Source organism: Pagrus pagrus, assembly GCF_965226575.1.
Source record: "Pagrus pagrus genome assembly, chromosome: 15".
Taxonomy (NCBI): Eukaryota; Metazoa; Chordata; class Actinopteri; order Spariformes; family Sparidae; genus Pagrus; species Pagrus pagrus.
In genome coordinates, this window is record NC_140199.1 from 709,997 (window position 1) to 721,946 (window position 11,950).

The following is an 11,950-nucleotide window of genomic DNA, read 5'->3' on the forward strand; positions in this document are numbered from 1 at the left end:
TGCCTGTCTGTCTGTCTGCCTGTCTACCTGCCTGTCTGTCTGCCTGCCTGCCTGTCTGTCTACCTGCCTGTCCGCCTGTCTGTCTGCCTGTCCGCCTGTCTGCCTGCCTGTCTGCCTGCCTGTCTGTCTGCCGGGACACTCCGTCAGACAGCTGAAACACTTCAGTGAATCAGTGAATAAAGTTATCAGTTGTTTTTTTTAAATATTTCCCGCGCTTCAGCTCAACACTCAACTGACACCAACTTCTATTTAATTGTGCTGAGATCACTGGTCTGCGTGACAGATCTATCCAATCAAAACTGTTCTCCTCAGATCAGGTGATGACTGGATGACGTAGAAAAAGAGCTGTGGTAATCGACCAGTAAATACAAAATGGCGGAAAGTTTTTTATCCAGGTGTAAGAGGGCGTGGCCTTTTAAAGGTGTAACTTGGTTAAAATACTTCTCTTTGTGTAGTTAGATGAGCAGATTTATTGTGATGTACATCTTGTTTACGTCCTCTTCTGAGCCCAGCTGGCTCCATGTTGGTGTTGTACTTCTCCTGCTGTGTGTACATGAACAGCCTTTTACAAGCCAGCTGGGATTTTAAATCAGAACCATATTAAGTTGAAATGATCAAACCCGGAGTGGTTTCTTGATCCGTGGAAATATATAAACTACCTTTTTATTTTTTTTAAAGAAATTTATTTTTATTTATATCTAATTTTCCAATGATATATTAACTTCATATACTCTTTAAAAAAGATATACAAGATAGGAAACACACAGAGAGAAAGGAGGGACACTCAGTACAGTTGTAGCAATGTTACAGAAAAAATGTCTTAGTTTTTACTTTTAGTTAATTTACCTGTAAGTTAAACTTTTTGTTGATTTCAAAGTTTTGTTTCTGTTTTCAGCGTTTTATTTTATTATCTGTTGTCAGCAGTCACAGAAGTAAACTTTTAATTTGAAGGTCCACCCTGTTAACCGGAAGTGACTTCCCCGCGCTCCTCCTCGAGCCTGACGCGCCTGCTGTCAGTCAGCGGTGGAAAGCCCCGGAGCTCGAGGGGAATTCCGGCCACACGTGTCAAATACAGCGCGCTGATTGGCCGAAGGAGGGGGAGAGCCCCGCCCACCTGACAGACACTGAAGCCCGCGAGACAAAAACAGAGAAAATACTAAATATGACAACAACAAACAAAAACACATTAAATTATACAGAAAGAAACTGATGATTTAATCATAAACAAATAAATCTGTAAATATAAAAACTGAGTTTGAGATATTTTAGTTTCACTTGATTATTTATCTGAACTTTTGTTTTGTGAATATTTTCAAACATTTCTTGACTTATCACAGATCCATGCACACGCCGTCATTTTGAGATGTGTATTAAACTGTTTGTCATTTAATTATAATAAATTAAATATCTGAAGCTTTATGTATAAAAACACGTCACTGAACTGACGAGTTAAAAATTAAACTCAACACTTTGGACGAGGGAAAGATGATCAACATTATTAGAAATCATGGAAACATTTTTCTGGCTGAGTAAAATTTTGACTTGGACCTAAAAATATTCACTTAATGAGTGAAAACCCGTCAGAACAGAACCCGTCTGTTCTGACGAGCTGCTGCTGTGAGCTGAGCAGAACAAACTGAACACGCTTCAATGAAACAGGAAAAACTCAACATGAGGCTTTTTATTCTTTATTCTGCTGAAACATTTGGTTTTAACAAAAAGGGTAAAAACTCGCTCACACACAATCCCAAAGCATTTAAATCAGAAATTAAGTTTAACCTCCCGACCCGCTCCAGCTCCTCCACCTCCTCCTCCTCCTCCACCTGCTCCACCTCCTCCACCTGCTCCACCTGCTCCTCCTCCTCCTCCAACCTGAGAGAAGCAGCTTTATTAGCTCATCAGGTGGATTTGGGTTCATTTGGTATCCGGTCAACACAACGACTCAGCCTGAGCTCAGGGTGAACTCTGCTGTCACTCAGAGCTTCATGTGTTCAAACGTTCAGCATCAGACGAGTCCTGACAACACAAACTCACTGCAGCTCCTCAGAGATCGACGCTCAGACACAAGATCGACTGAGCGTCTGAAGCAACAACACGTTTCTGAGTTTAAACGTCCTCTTCTGTTTGGATAAAACGCCAAAAACTGAATGATGATGACCAATAAAACCACCGCAGCGGTTTTAATGTCAGACTCAGCTGGTTGGTTTTTCTGACCGTCTCGTCACCGTTCGGTCGTTTCTTGGTGTGAAAGCGTCTCACACTGACATCTGGAGCTCAGCAGGTGGAAACACTTCATGAAACGACTCTGTTGAATCTCTCTGTGTTTCCGAGGCCAAACACTCGTCTCGCTCTCGTGACGTTTGTGTTTCAGTGTGACGGCAGTCTGATGCAGAACTGGGACCGGAGACTCGGTGCTGAGCGTGTTCAGGCTGACAGCTCTGTAACAGGGCTGAAGTATTGCTAAGTTTAACTGCATAGATTAGCGTTAGCTTGAGCTGCAACTGTGTCGAGACCTGAGAGGAAAAACAGTAAATGTTAAAGGATCATTCCGCAGGTTTCTGTCTGGTTTTAACACGTGTCAGCTGTAGTGTTTTACATTTACAGCCACTGATTTCCATTCAAAGTGTTTTTATCAAAAGTTCCCGGCCCGATGGATCGGCTCCCTCTTCAGACAGTTTCAAGTCTTTACGAAGTAGATTTTTATAGAAAAGAAGTGAAACCATCGGCTGTCTGAGCTGAAGAGAGTCAGTGCAAAGTCTGATGATGGTTTGGGATCAAAACAGACAAAAACAGCAGAATGCTCCTTTAATAAAGTGAGTCGACGCTCTAAAAGCAGAAATATTAAAGCTAAAGTCCTGAGGCACGAGGTCACTGCATCATAATAACACAAGATCAATCTGTACAAGCTCCCGACCTGGAGACAAACATGGAGACACCGTGTGGACAGAAGTGTGTGGACACAACGAAGACATCGCTCTCAGACTTTAGTGTTTGTAATCGTCTAATCAATGAATCGACTGATCGGTTCAGCTCGAGTCCAGAACAGGAGAAACAGAACCAGATCACTCTGAACTGCGTCCACATAGTTTTGTCCACATAGTGTCTGCAGGCCAACAGTGAAAAGCAAAGTGTGCAGCATTAAGGCTTTTTATCTCTATTTCTATCATCTCTGCAGATATATTTGGTTGATATGTTTGTAAAGCAGCACGGCGGTGATTCATTAAAGCTGAGAACAGGAAGTCTCCGTGGAGGAGTTACATCTCTCAAGAGAAGAAGAAGAAGAAGGTAAACAGACGAGTTGAAGGAATGAAACACAGAGAGACAAAATCAGACTGTTCATTCACTCTGCTGCTGCTGAGAGACAGGCTGTAAACACTGAGACACGTCCTGCACCACGCGCACACACACACACACACACACACACACACACACACACACACACACACACACACAGGTAACAGACAGGTAACAGGCAGACAGACAGGTGACAGACAGGTAACAGGCAGACAGACAGGTGACAGACTGACAGACAGGCGGAGGTGTGTCTATGTGAAGATGAGGCCGGCCTCGTTGTAAACCTGGAACACCTTCTCGATGGCGTTGACGTACGCCGCCGTCCTCAGGTCCAGACCCAGGTTGTACCTGTTGGCTGTCCGCATGATTTGCTGCATGAGAGGGAGGAGGGAGGAGGAAGGAGGGAGGAGGGAGGAGGAGGAGGAAGGAGGAGGAGGAGGAGGGAGGAAGAAGAAGAAGAAGAAGAAGAAGGAGGAGAGTTTATTTTGTGGTGTGGACAGTCTGTGCCTTCTGTTCACACAGACACATTAAATAAATGATGATGATGATGATGATGATGATGGAGTGTGTGTGTGTGTGTGTGTGTGTGTGTGTGTTACCCTGGCAGAGCGCTCCATGGTGAAGGCCAGACCTGAGTGAACAATGTCCTTCTCAGACGCTCCCTGCAACAAAACACACGTTTAAAACACCACCGAAGAAGAAGAAAGAGTAGTAGAAGCAGAAGAAGAAGTTGTAGTATTATGTGTGTGCACTCACAGCGACTCTGGCCTGGAACTCAGAGGTGGGGACGATGGGAATGGCGCCTCCATGTTTCCCAAACTTCCTCTCTAAACTCTCCTGAACCGACACTGAAGAGAGACGATGATGACGATGATGACGATGATGACGATGATGATGAAGGACAAGACAATAAATGAATCAGGATAGAGATGAACTGACTAATTGGATCAGAACTTAACGTTTCACCTGTTTTCAATCATTCACTAAACTCTATGAGACCACTTGTGTTACTATAGCAACCACAACACATGTTAATGAGGTGGGCGGGTCTACACTCACTGAGCAGGTGATAGTTGGAGTCTCGCTCATATTTAAAGGTGAGTCGACCGTAACTGACGTGGTTCAGATTCTTCAACCACTCGAAGTAGGAAACAGTCACACCGCCGGCGTTCAGGTACATGTCCTGAGGCAAGGAGGGAGGAGACAAGGACACGAGGAAACAGAAAGACGAGAGAGGAGAGGAAAGAAGGAGAAGAGGAAACGAGGAGAGGAGGAGCAGAATAAAACAGAAACTTAAAGTTATAAAGAGCGTAATGCAGAAGTCCCTTTGACATTTGATCGTTTTAACGGCAGACAGAGAAAGTGTTCAGTCGACTGACCGGGATCACCATGACGTTTCTCTCCAGGAAGATGCGGTCGGCTTCAGGCGTGGTCGGACCGTTCGCTCCCTCAGCGATGATCTGACACACACACACACACACACACACACACACACACACACACACACCGGGTCAGTTTACTGAGGCATGATGGGAAAACAGCAGACAGTCATGGTAAAGTTTACAGGAAACAAGTGTGTGTGTGTGTGTGTGTGTGTGTGTGTGTGTGTGTGTGTGTGCGTGTCACCTTGGCCTTGATCTTGTGTGCGTTGCTCTTGGTCAGCTGTTTCTCGCTGGCGGCGGGGATCAGGATGTCACAGTCGGCCTCCAGGATGCTTCCTTCGTACGGCGTCGCGTCAGGGAAACCCACGATGGTCCCGTTGGCCTGGAGACGGAAAATAAACATTCGTTCGATTGTTTGAATCGATTGATTGACTGACTGACTGAGTGTGTTATTGATCTCAGAGTGAAAGAAGAACAATTAAAAGGCCAAATCAAAGACGATTAAACACGATAAGAACTTTTACTTTGAAAGTCAACTGAGACTGATCTGTAGTAACACTGTTCCTCCAGCAGGTGGTGGACTGGTCCTTCACCAGTACTGACCAGTCTGCGGTCTGTTTATTGATCTGTCACCAGTACTGACCAGTTTGTAGTCCTCCAGCTCTTTGGGGTCGATGCCTTTGGGGTTCCAGATGCTTCCGTCCATTTCTCCGACTCCGACACACTTCGCCCCAAAACGGTGAAGGTAACGCATCGAGTGGAGACCCACGTTACCAAAACCCTGCAAGACACAACAGAGGACACATTAATCTCCTCCTCAACTTAACTCTAGCGCCACCATGAGCATCATATTTATTTATTTATATTTATTTCATTTCTTTCTTTTTAAATATCTCAAGAAATATCAGGTGGATTGAGATGACATGTTTCTCTTCATCAATACTTTCTTTGGATTAGGGCTGTAAATAACAGTGTGTCAATCATCTTATTGATTGATCGATCAATCGTTTGTTGTATAACACATCAGAAAACACTGAGACATACACACCACAGTCCTTCAGAGTTAAATATTCACTCAGTGTGAAGTCAAAGAGAAATAACAAGAGAACCTCACGTTGGAGAAAGTCTGAGCAGAGTTTTGTCATTTTTTAATGTAAGACGTCAAAAAGTATGAAAAATAGTTGCAACCTTATTTAATTTATCACCTAATTGATTAATTGCTGCAGATCTTCGTTGGTTTATGACCAAATAATTTCAAAACTGACATTCCCATCAGCCTCAGCTGTGTTTACCTCTAATTAGCTAACGTTAGCATGCGAACACATTGAGCTAAAATAATGAACATGTTGAACGTTACACCTGCTAAACATCAGCATGTTAGCATTGTCACTGTGAGTCTGTTAGCATTTAGCTCACAGCACCGCTGTGCTCACATGACTGCAGACTGGTTTATTACATATTGAATCAGTGGAGACTCAGTTTGAACACTGAGCTTCATGTCAGGGTGTTTGACGCTGTAATCGGAGGGTCATGTTGCTCAATAGCTCTTTGTTAGCAGACGGTCTGTCTTCTCAGTAACATCATTTTTATATTAGCATTATATCACAGTCGGTCCGTCTCTCAGTGAGGAAACCAATAAGCTCAAAGTATGTTGTAATTAAAACCCTGAGGTCTGTTTGTTGTGGCTCCGACTGTAATTTAACTTCTAAAACTGGAGGGAAACTTCGGATGAGTCACTGTTGACTCACCACGGAGGATTTGGGGTCACATGAGGACTGATGGATGGAAAGAGTGAAGAAAAGAGGGAGTTTCATTCACTGTGGGTCCAAACTAGCCTCAGTCTGCTCGTGTGTTTACAGACGACTGAAGTCCTGAACAGACGAGTGTCTGCTCGGACCGCTGGATTAATAACCCTTTTCTTTTAAGTTCCTTTGCGTTCACTTCACAAAGGTGACAATTTTCTGCCTTTTCTGGTCTCCAGTAAATTGGATATTTTGGGGGTTGTTACATGAAGTCAGGATATTGTGATCTGTATTTTCGGATACTTTATAAAACAAATGATCAATAGAGGAACAAGTGTCAGCTGCAGTCCTAACTTCTTGAACAGAAAAGTAAAATAAAAATTCGCTTTCCAGGTTTAAATATATTTTTTTTTGGGGTGGTCTAAATAATTTTCTGTCCTCCAGGTGATGAAGAGGACGGAGCACACCTGGATGATGAAGGTCTTGTCCTGGAAGCCAGGGCACATCCCCAGCTGGCTCATGTAGGCCGCCTCGTTGATGAAGTTCTCGATGCCGTGGAAAACTCCTCGGCCGGTGGCGGAGATCCTTCCGTGGATTCCTCCCTGACTGATGGGTTTCCCGGTGACGCAGGCGTGAGCGTTAATGTCCTGAAGGAAACAGAGACAGACACACAGAGAGGTGAACGTAAAGAACATCAGGAGGATGTTTCTACGTTTTATAAAACATTTAAAGCGGGTTAGAAACACAGAGACTAATCTGTCATGGCTGCAGACACTTCGACTGGTTAAACGTCTTTCTGAAGCAGGTTTATCGGCTGGTGGTTGTAAGATGCCACCAACCAGTCCAGCTGCATCATCTGTCCATCGTTGTGTTAAAGTCTAGTTTATGACCTCTGTCAGATGAGCAGAACAGTCTTCATGACTTGACGTAACTTTAATGCAGCTCATGACGCAGCATAATGTGACATAAATACCATCAAGGTAAAAAGAGAGTGGGGCAGGAGAGCGTCAGCTGTGCGTCACCTCTTTTTGTCAAAGGTGCTGAAAAAAACGATCCAGCTGTGCCTCCTCGCTTGTAGCTCCTCTGAAAAGCCTCCTCTGTCCTCGAGGAGCATTTTATGAACTGAGACATCTTTCAAGACGACACAATGAGAACGATTTCTGGGTCACAGGCAGGAGGACGGAGGAGACGAGGAGACGAGGAGACGAGGAGGCACAGAAAAGAGAAGTGGAAGAGCCCAGGTAGAGACAGACACAACACTCCTCGACAGGACAAGCTACAGGGTTTCCCACAGACAAACCCAGGGGCTCAGATCAGACCAGTGTTTCCAAGCATGAACCCACACCTGCAGGTGTAAAGAGGTGTTTACCTTAGACACCAGTCCCCGAGTCAGAAGAGTGAGAGGGTCAGTCTGCGACAACCAACAACAGCAGCTGTGATTCAACATGAGAAGCAAACACACACAAAGACTTCACTGCTGTCCTGAGCTCACTATCTACAGGCATCTACAGGTCCACCAGCATCTACAGGTACATCAGCATCTACAGGTCCACCAGCATCTACAGGTCCATCAGTATCTACAGGTCCATCAGCATCTACAGGTACATCAGTATCTACAGGTCCATCAGCATCTACAGGTACATCAGTATCTACAGGTACATCAGTATCTACAGGTCCATCACTATCTACAGGTCCATCAGCATCTACAGGTACATCAGTATCTACAGGTACATCAGTATCTACAGGTCCATCAGCATCTACAGGTCCATCACTATCTACAGGTCCATCAGCATCTACAGGTACATCAGTATCTACAGGTCCATCACTATCTACAGGTCCATCACTATCTACAGGTACATCACTATCTACAGGTCCATCAGTATCTACAGGTCCATCACTATCTACAGGTCCACCAGCATCTACAGGTCCATCACTATCTACAGGTCCATCAGCATCTACAGGTACATCAGTATCTACAGGTACATCAGTATCTACAGGTCCATCACTATCTACAGGTCCATCAGCATCTACAGGTCCACCAGCATCTACAGGTCCATCACTATCTACAGGTCCACCAGCATCTACAGGTACATCACTATCTACAGGTCCATCACTATCTACAGGTCCATCAGCATCTACAGGTACATCACTATCTACAGGTCCATCACTATCTACAGGTCCATCAGCATCTACAGGTCCATCACTATCTACAGGTCCATCAGCATCTACAGGTACATCAGTATCTACAGGTACATCACTATCTACAGGTCCATCAGCATCTACAGGTCCACCAGCATCTACAGGTCCATCACTATCTACATGTCCATCAGCATCTACAGGTCCATCAGTATCTACAGGTCCATCACTATCTACATGTCCATCAGCATCTACAGGTCCATCAGTATCTACAGGTACATCACTATCTACAGGTCCATCAGCATCTACAGGTCCACCAGCATCTACAGGTCCATCACTATCTACAGGTCCATCACTATCTACAGGTCCATCAGCATCTACAGGTCCATCAGTATCTACAGGTCCATCACTATCTACATGTCCATCAGCATCTACAGGTACATCAGTATCTACAGGTACATCACTATCTACAGGTCCATCAGCATCTACAGGTCCATCAGCATCTACAGGTCCATCACTATCTACAGGTCCATCAGTATCTACAGGTACATCAGTATCTACAGGTCCATCACTATCTACAGGTACATCACTATCTACAGGTCCATCACTATCTACAGGTCCATCACTATCTACAGGTACATCAGTATCTACAGGTCCATCACTATCTACAGGTACATCACTATCTACAGGTCCATCAGTATCTACAGGTACATCACTATCTACAGGTCCATCACTATCTACAGGTCCATCAGCATCTACAGGTCCATCACTATCTACAGGTCCATCACTATCTACAGGTCCATCAGTATCTACAGGTACATCACTATCTACAGGTCCATCACTATCTACAGGTCCATCAGCATCTACAGGTCCATCAGTATCTACGGGTACCTCAATATCGACTACTCAGAGAGCTTCATAACACAGAACCACAGCTGCTGAGCGGAACCAGAACATCCAAAGTTTAACTGTCACTGATCAATGCAGCTTCACCACAAACTGAAGCTTCCCCTCTGATCTGACCTGCATCATCCACCAGCTGTCAGCCAGCATGTGGATCATAAACACTGGCACCAAACACAGGAAGTCAACGGGCAGACAGGAAGTCAACGGGCAGACAGGAAGTCAACTGCAGCATGAAGGCACTTCCTGTGTACCACGGCAACCACCCTGGGCTCGGTGTAGCGTCTGGTCTGTTGAGGCTGCAGAGATTTCAACATGCTTGCAGCAGGTTTATTTTTACACTGATGGGCAACTGACACCAAAACAAAAGCAAAACAAACTTTTATTTTGAAGCCACAAACTTCCTCCTTCGTCTCACGCAGGAGTTACAGAACAGTTCCCTGATTACAGAGGAACCAACATCCACGACAGCAGACCTCCTCAGACTCCTCTTTAAAATCTGTTTTTATTTATTTAATCTCATTTGACATCGTTACGTCTGGGAGTTCATCTGCTTTTTAAACGTGTGGCTGTGAACCTGAAGAAGAACTCTACGTTGTTCTGAACTCAGAGTCCGACAGGCTGCAGCTTCCTCCTGAATGTTTCCTCTGCTCGTTGTTTTAAAAGTCCCTCCTCATCAGCATAATGTCGTCTGTATCAACACTCAGAGGTCAGACTCACGTAGTGTCCCATGGTGGTGGCGAAGGTGTCGGCGATCCAGGACATCTCCCTCTCCCCGGTGCTCATGTCCGGAGCAGGAACATCGATACCGGGCCCTGCAGAACCACAGAGACACACATCAACAACACAACTCACTGACTTTACAGTCCAGTCTAAAACTGTGAAGAACATCTTAACCAACAGAAAGAGGAAGAAAAAACCTCACGGACCACCTGACATCCCAACATCTCCAACATCGGCCCACTTCAACATTATGTGACAGTTGACTCACTCGTCACCGTCTCTGTTTGGACCCTAACGGGGAGAACAGTTCTGCTTTTTCTGAGACAGCAGTGAAGCAGTCTTCAGTCTCACATCCGTGTCCACCGCTGATCGTTTGTGACATACATGTGAACACCGTGAACATGTATGTCACAAACGAGCACAAAACGATCGGTTACACTGGTGAAGCCCGACAACACGGCAGCCAACTCAAACAATAATGTCTGAATTTACACACGAGGCTTCAAGTCACAGACAGTTTGAGAAACACTTCATTTTAAACATGATGTTCGACCACGTCTCTAAAAGTGTAAAGGTGAAAACGTGAATCTCAAAGGTTTGCAGGTTAAATCTGTGTGAGGTCGCTCTCTACATCCTCTTCTATAAACACATTCAAACAAATTCACATATTCAAGATAAAATAAATGAAATAACTGAATTATTGAACAGTCTGATCCACAGACGCTTCAGGTTGTTCCACAGTTTCAGTTCATAATAAACGTCTTTATCTGAACTGTTGGCACGTTTCACGCTGCAGTGCTGCTGTGAGACGATCAGAGCCGTCAACTGATTATTTAGCCTCGTGGCTGATTTAAAGATTCAGATCTCTGATCAATGATTTTTTGGGGTAGTCCAGTTAAAAGTCTCTGCTGAACATTGGAGCATTCATTCATTTCTTCTCATCACAAAGAACAAGAAGAAGTCTTCACTCCTCCTCTCGTCTGAAGAACAGCGACAGTGTTTGTCCTGTTGTAGTTGAGTCGTTCACTCACCGATGAATCCTTTCTTGGCGAGCTCGATGGTGAACCTCCTGGTGATTTTCTCCAGCTCGTTGTCCTGAAAACACAGAAAACACTCAGTTAAAAACATCTTCACACTGTGGTGTTTACAGGCCTGTTGGTGTCGGAGATCCAGCAGCATGTTCATGCTCTGAAACAGACTTCAGCTGAGACCTGCAGAGACTGAAGATGTCTGACTGATCTGACAGCTTCCATCAGTCTGTGTTTAATCTAGTTCCTGGAACTCCTTCATGTCACAGGTCACAGGTCACAGGTCAGCAGGCCTCAGAGCTGCACGTGTTATACAGCCGAGAAAAAAAAGAGAGGAGTGAAGGTCAAACAAACATTTAGAGAGAGAGTGAATCCTGGTGTCTCTCTGCCAGTTGATGGCTCAGCGTTTCCTGTCAGTGTGTGTGTGTGTGTGTGTGTGTGTGTGTGTGTGTGTCAGTGTGTGTGTGTGTGTGCGTGTGTGTGGAGGGGCGGTCGTGTTGAGACAACAGTGTTATCAGCAGTCAAAGGAACATTCTGCGGTTATTATTTCAAGTATTGCAGCAGAGAGACCCTGTGCTCCTCCTGCTCCTGCTCCTCCTGCTCATCAGCTATTTAAATAACAAATGTTGGATCAGAACATCTTCAGTATTTTCTTTGGGTTCAGCTGCAACTAACCAACAAATCTTTCCTTTCCCGATTAATCTCTCATCCTCACAGTTAACTTAAACACTGTGGCGCTCCC

The 11,950-nt window shown here is 44.8% G+C and overlaps 1 protein-coding gene across 1 annotated transcript in view; it reads right to left on the reverse strand.

Moving 5' to 3' along the window:
• Positions 1–2,767: 2,767 nt before the first annotated feature.
• The window catches only part of LOC311270676 (glutamate dehydrogenase, mitochondrial-like), an 18,080-nt gene continuing 8,897 nt past the window's right edge, over positions 2,768–11,950 (reverse strand). Inside the window, exons 4-13 of the mRNA XM_084375739.1 lie at positions 11,212–11,275; positions 10,178–10,272; positions 6,886–7,065; positions 5,320–5,457; positions 4,921–5,058; positions 4,674–4,754; positions 4,354–4,477; positions 4,051–4,142; positions 3,894–3,956; positions 2,768–3,665 (exon numbers count right to left, since the gene is read on the reverse strand). Of these exons, the coding sequence (XP_084231865.1) occupies positions 3,546–3,665; positions 3,894–3,956; positions 4,051–4,142; positions 4,354–4,477; positions 4,674–4,754; positions 4,921–5,058; positions 5,320–5,457; positions 6,886–7,065; positions 10,178–10,272; positions 11,212–11,275 (1,095 nt within the window). The 3' untranslated portion in view covers positions 2,768–3,545. The remainder of the gene's footprint in view (positions 3,666–3,893; positions 3,957–4,050; positions 4,143–4,353; positions 4,478–4,673; positions 4,755–4,920; positions 5,059–5,319; positions 5,458–6,885; positions 7,066–10,177; positions 10,273–11,211; positions 11,276–11,950) is intronic.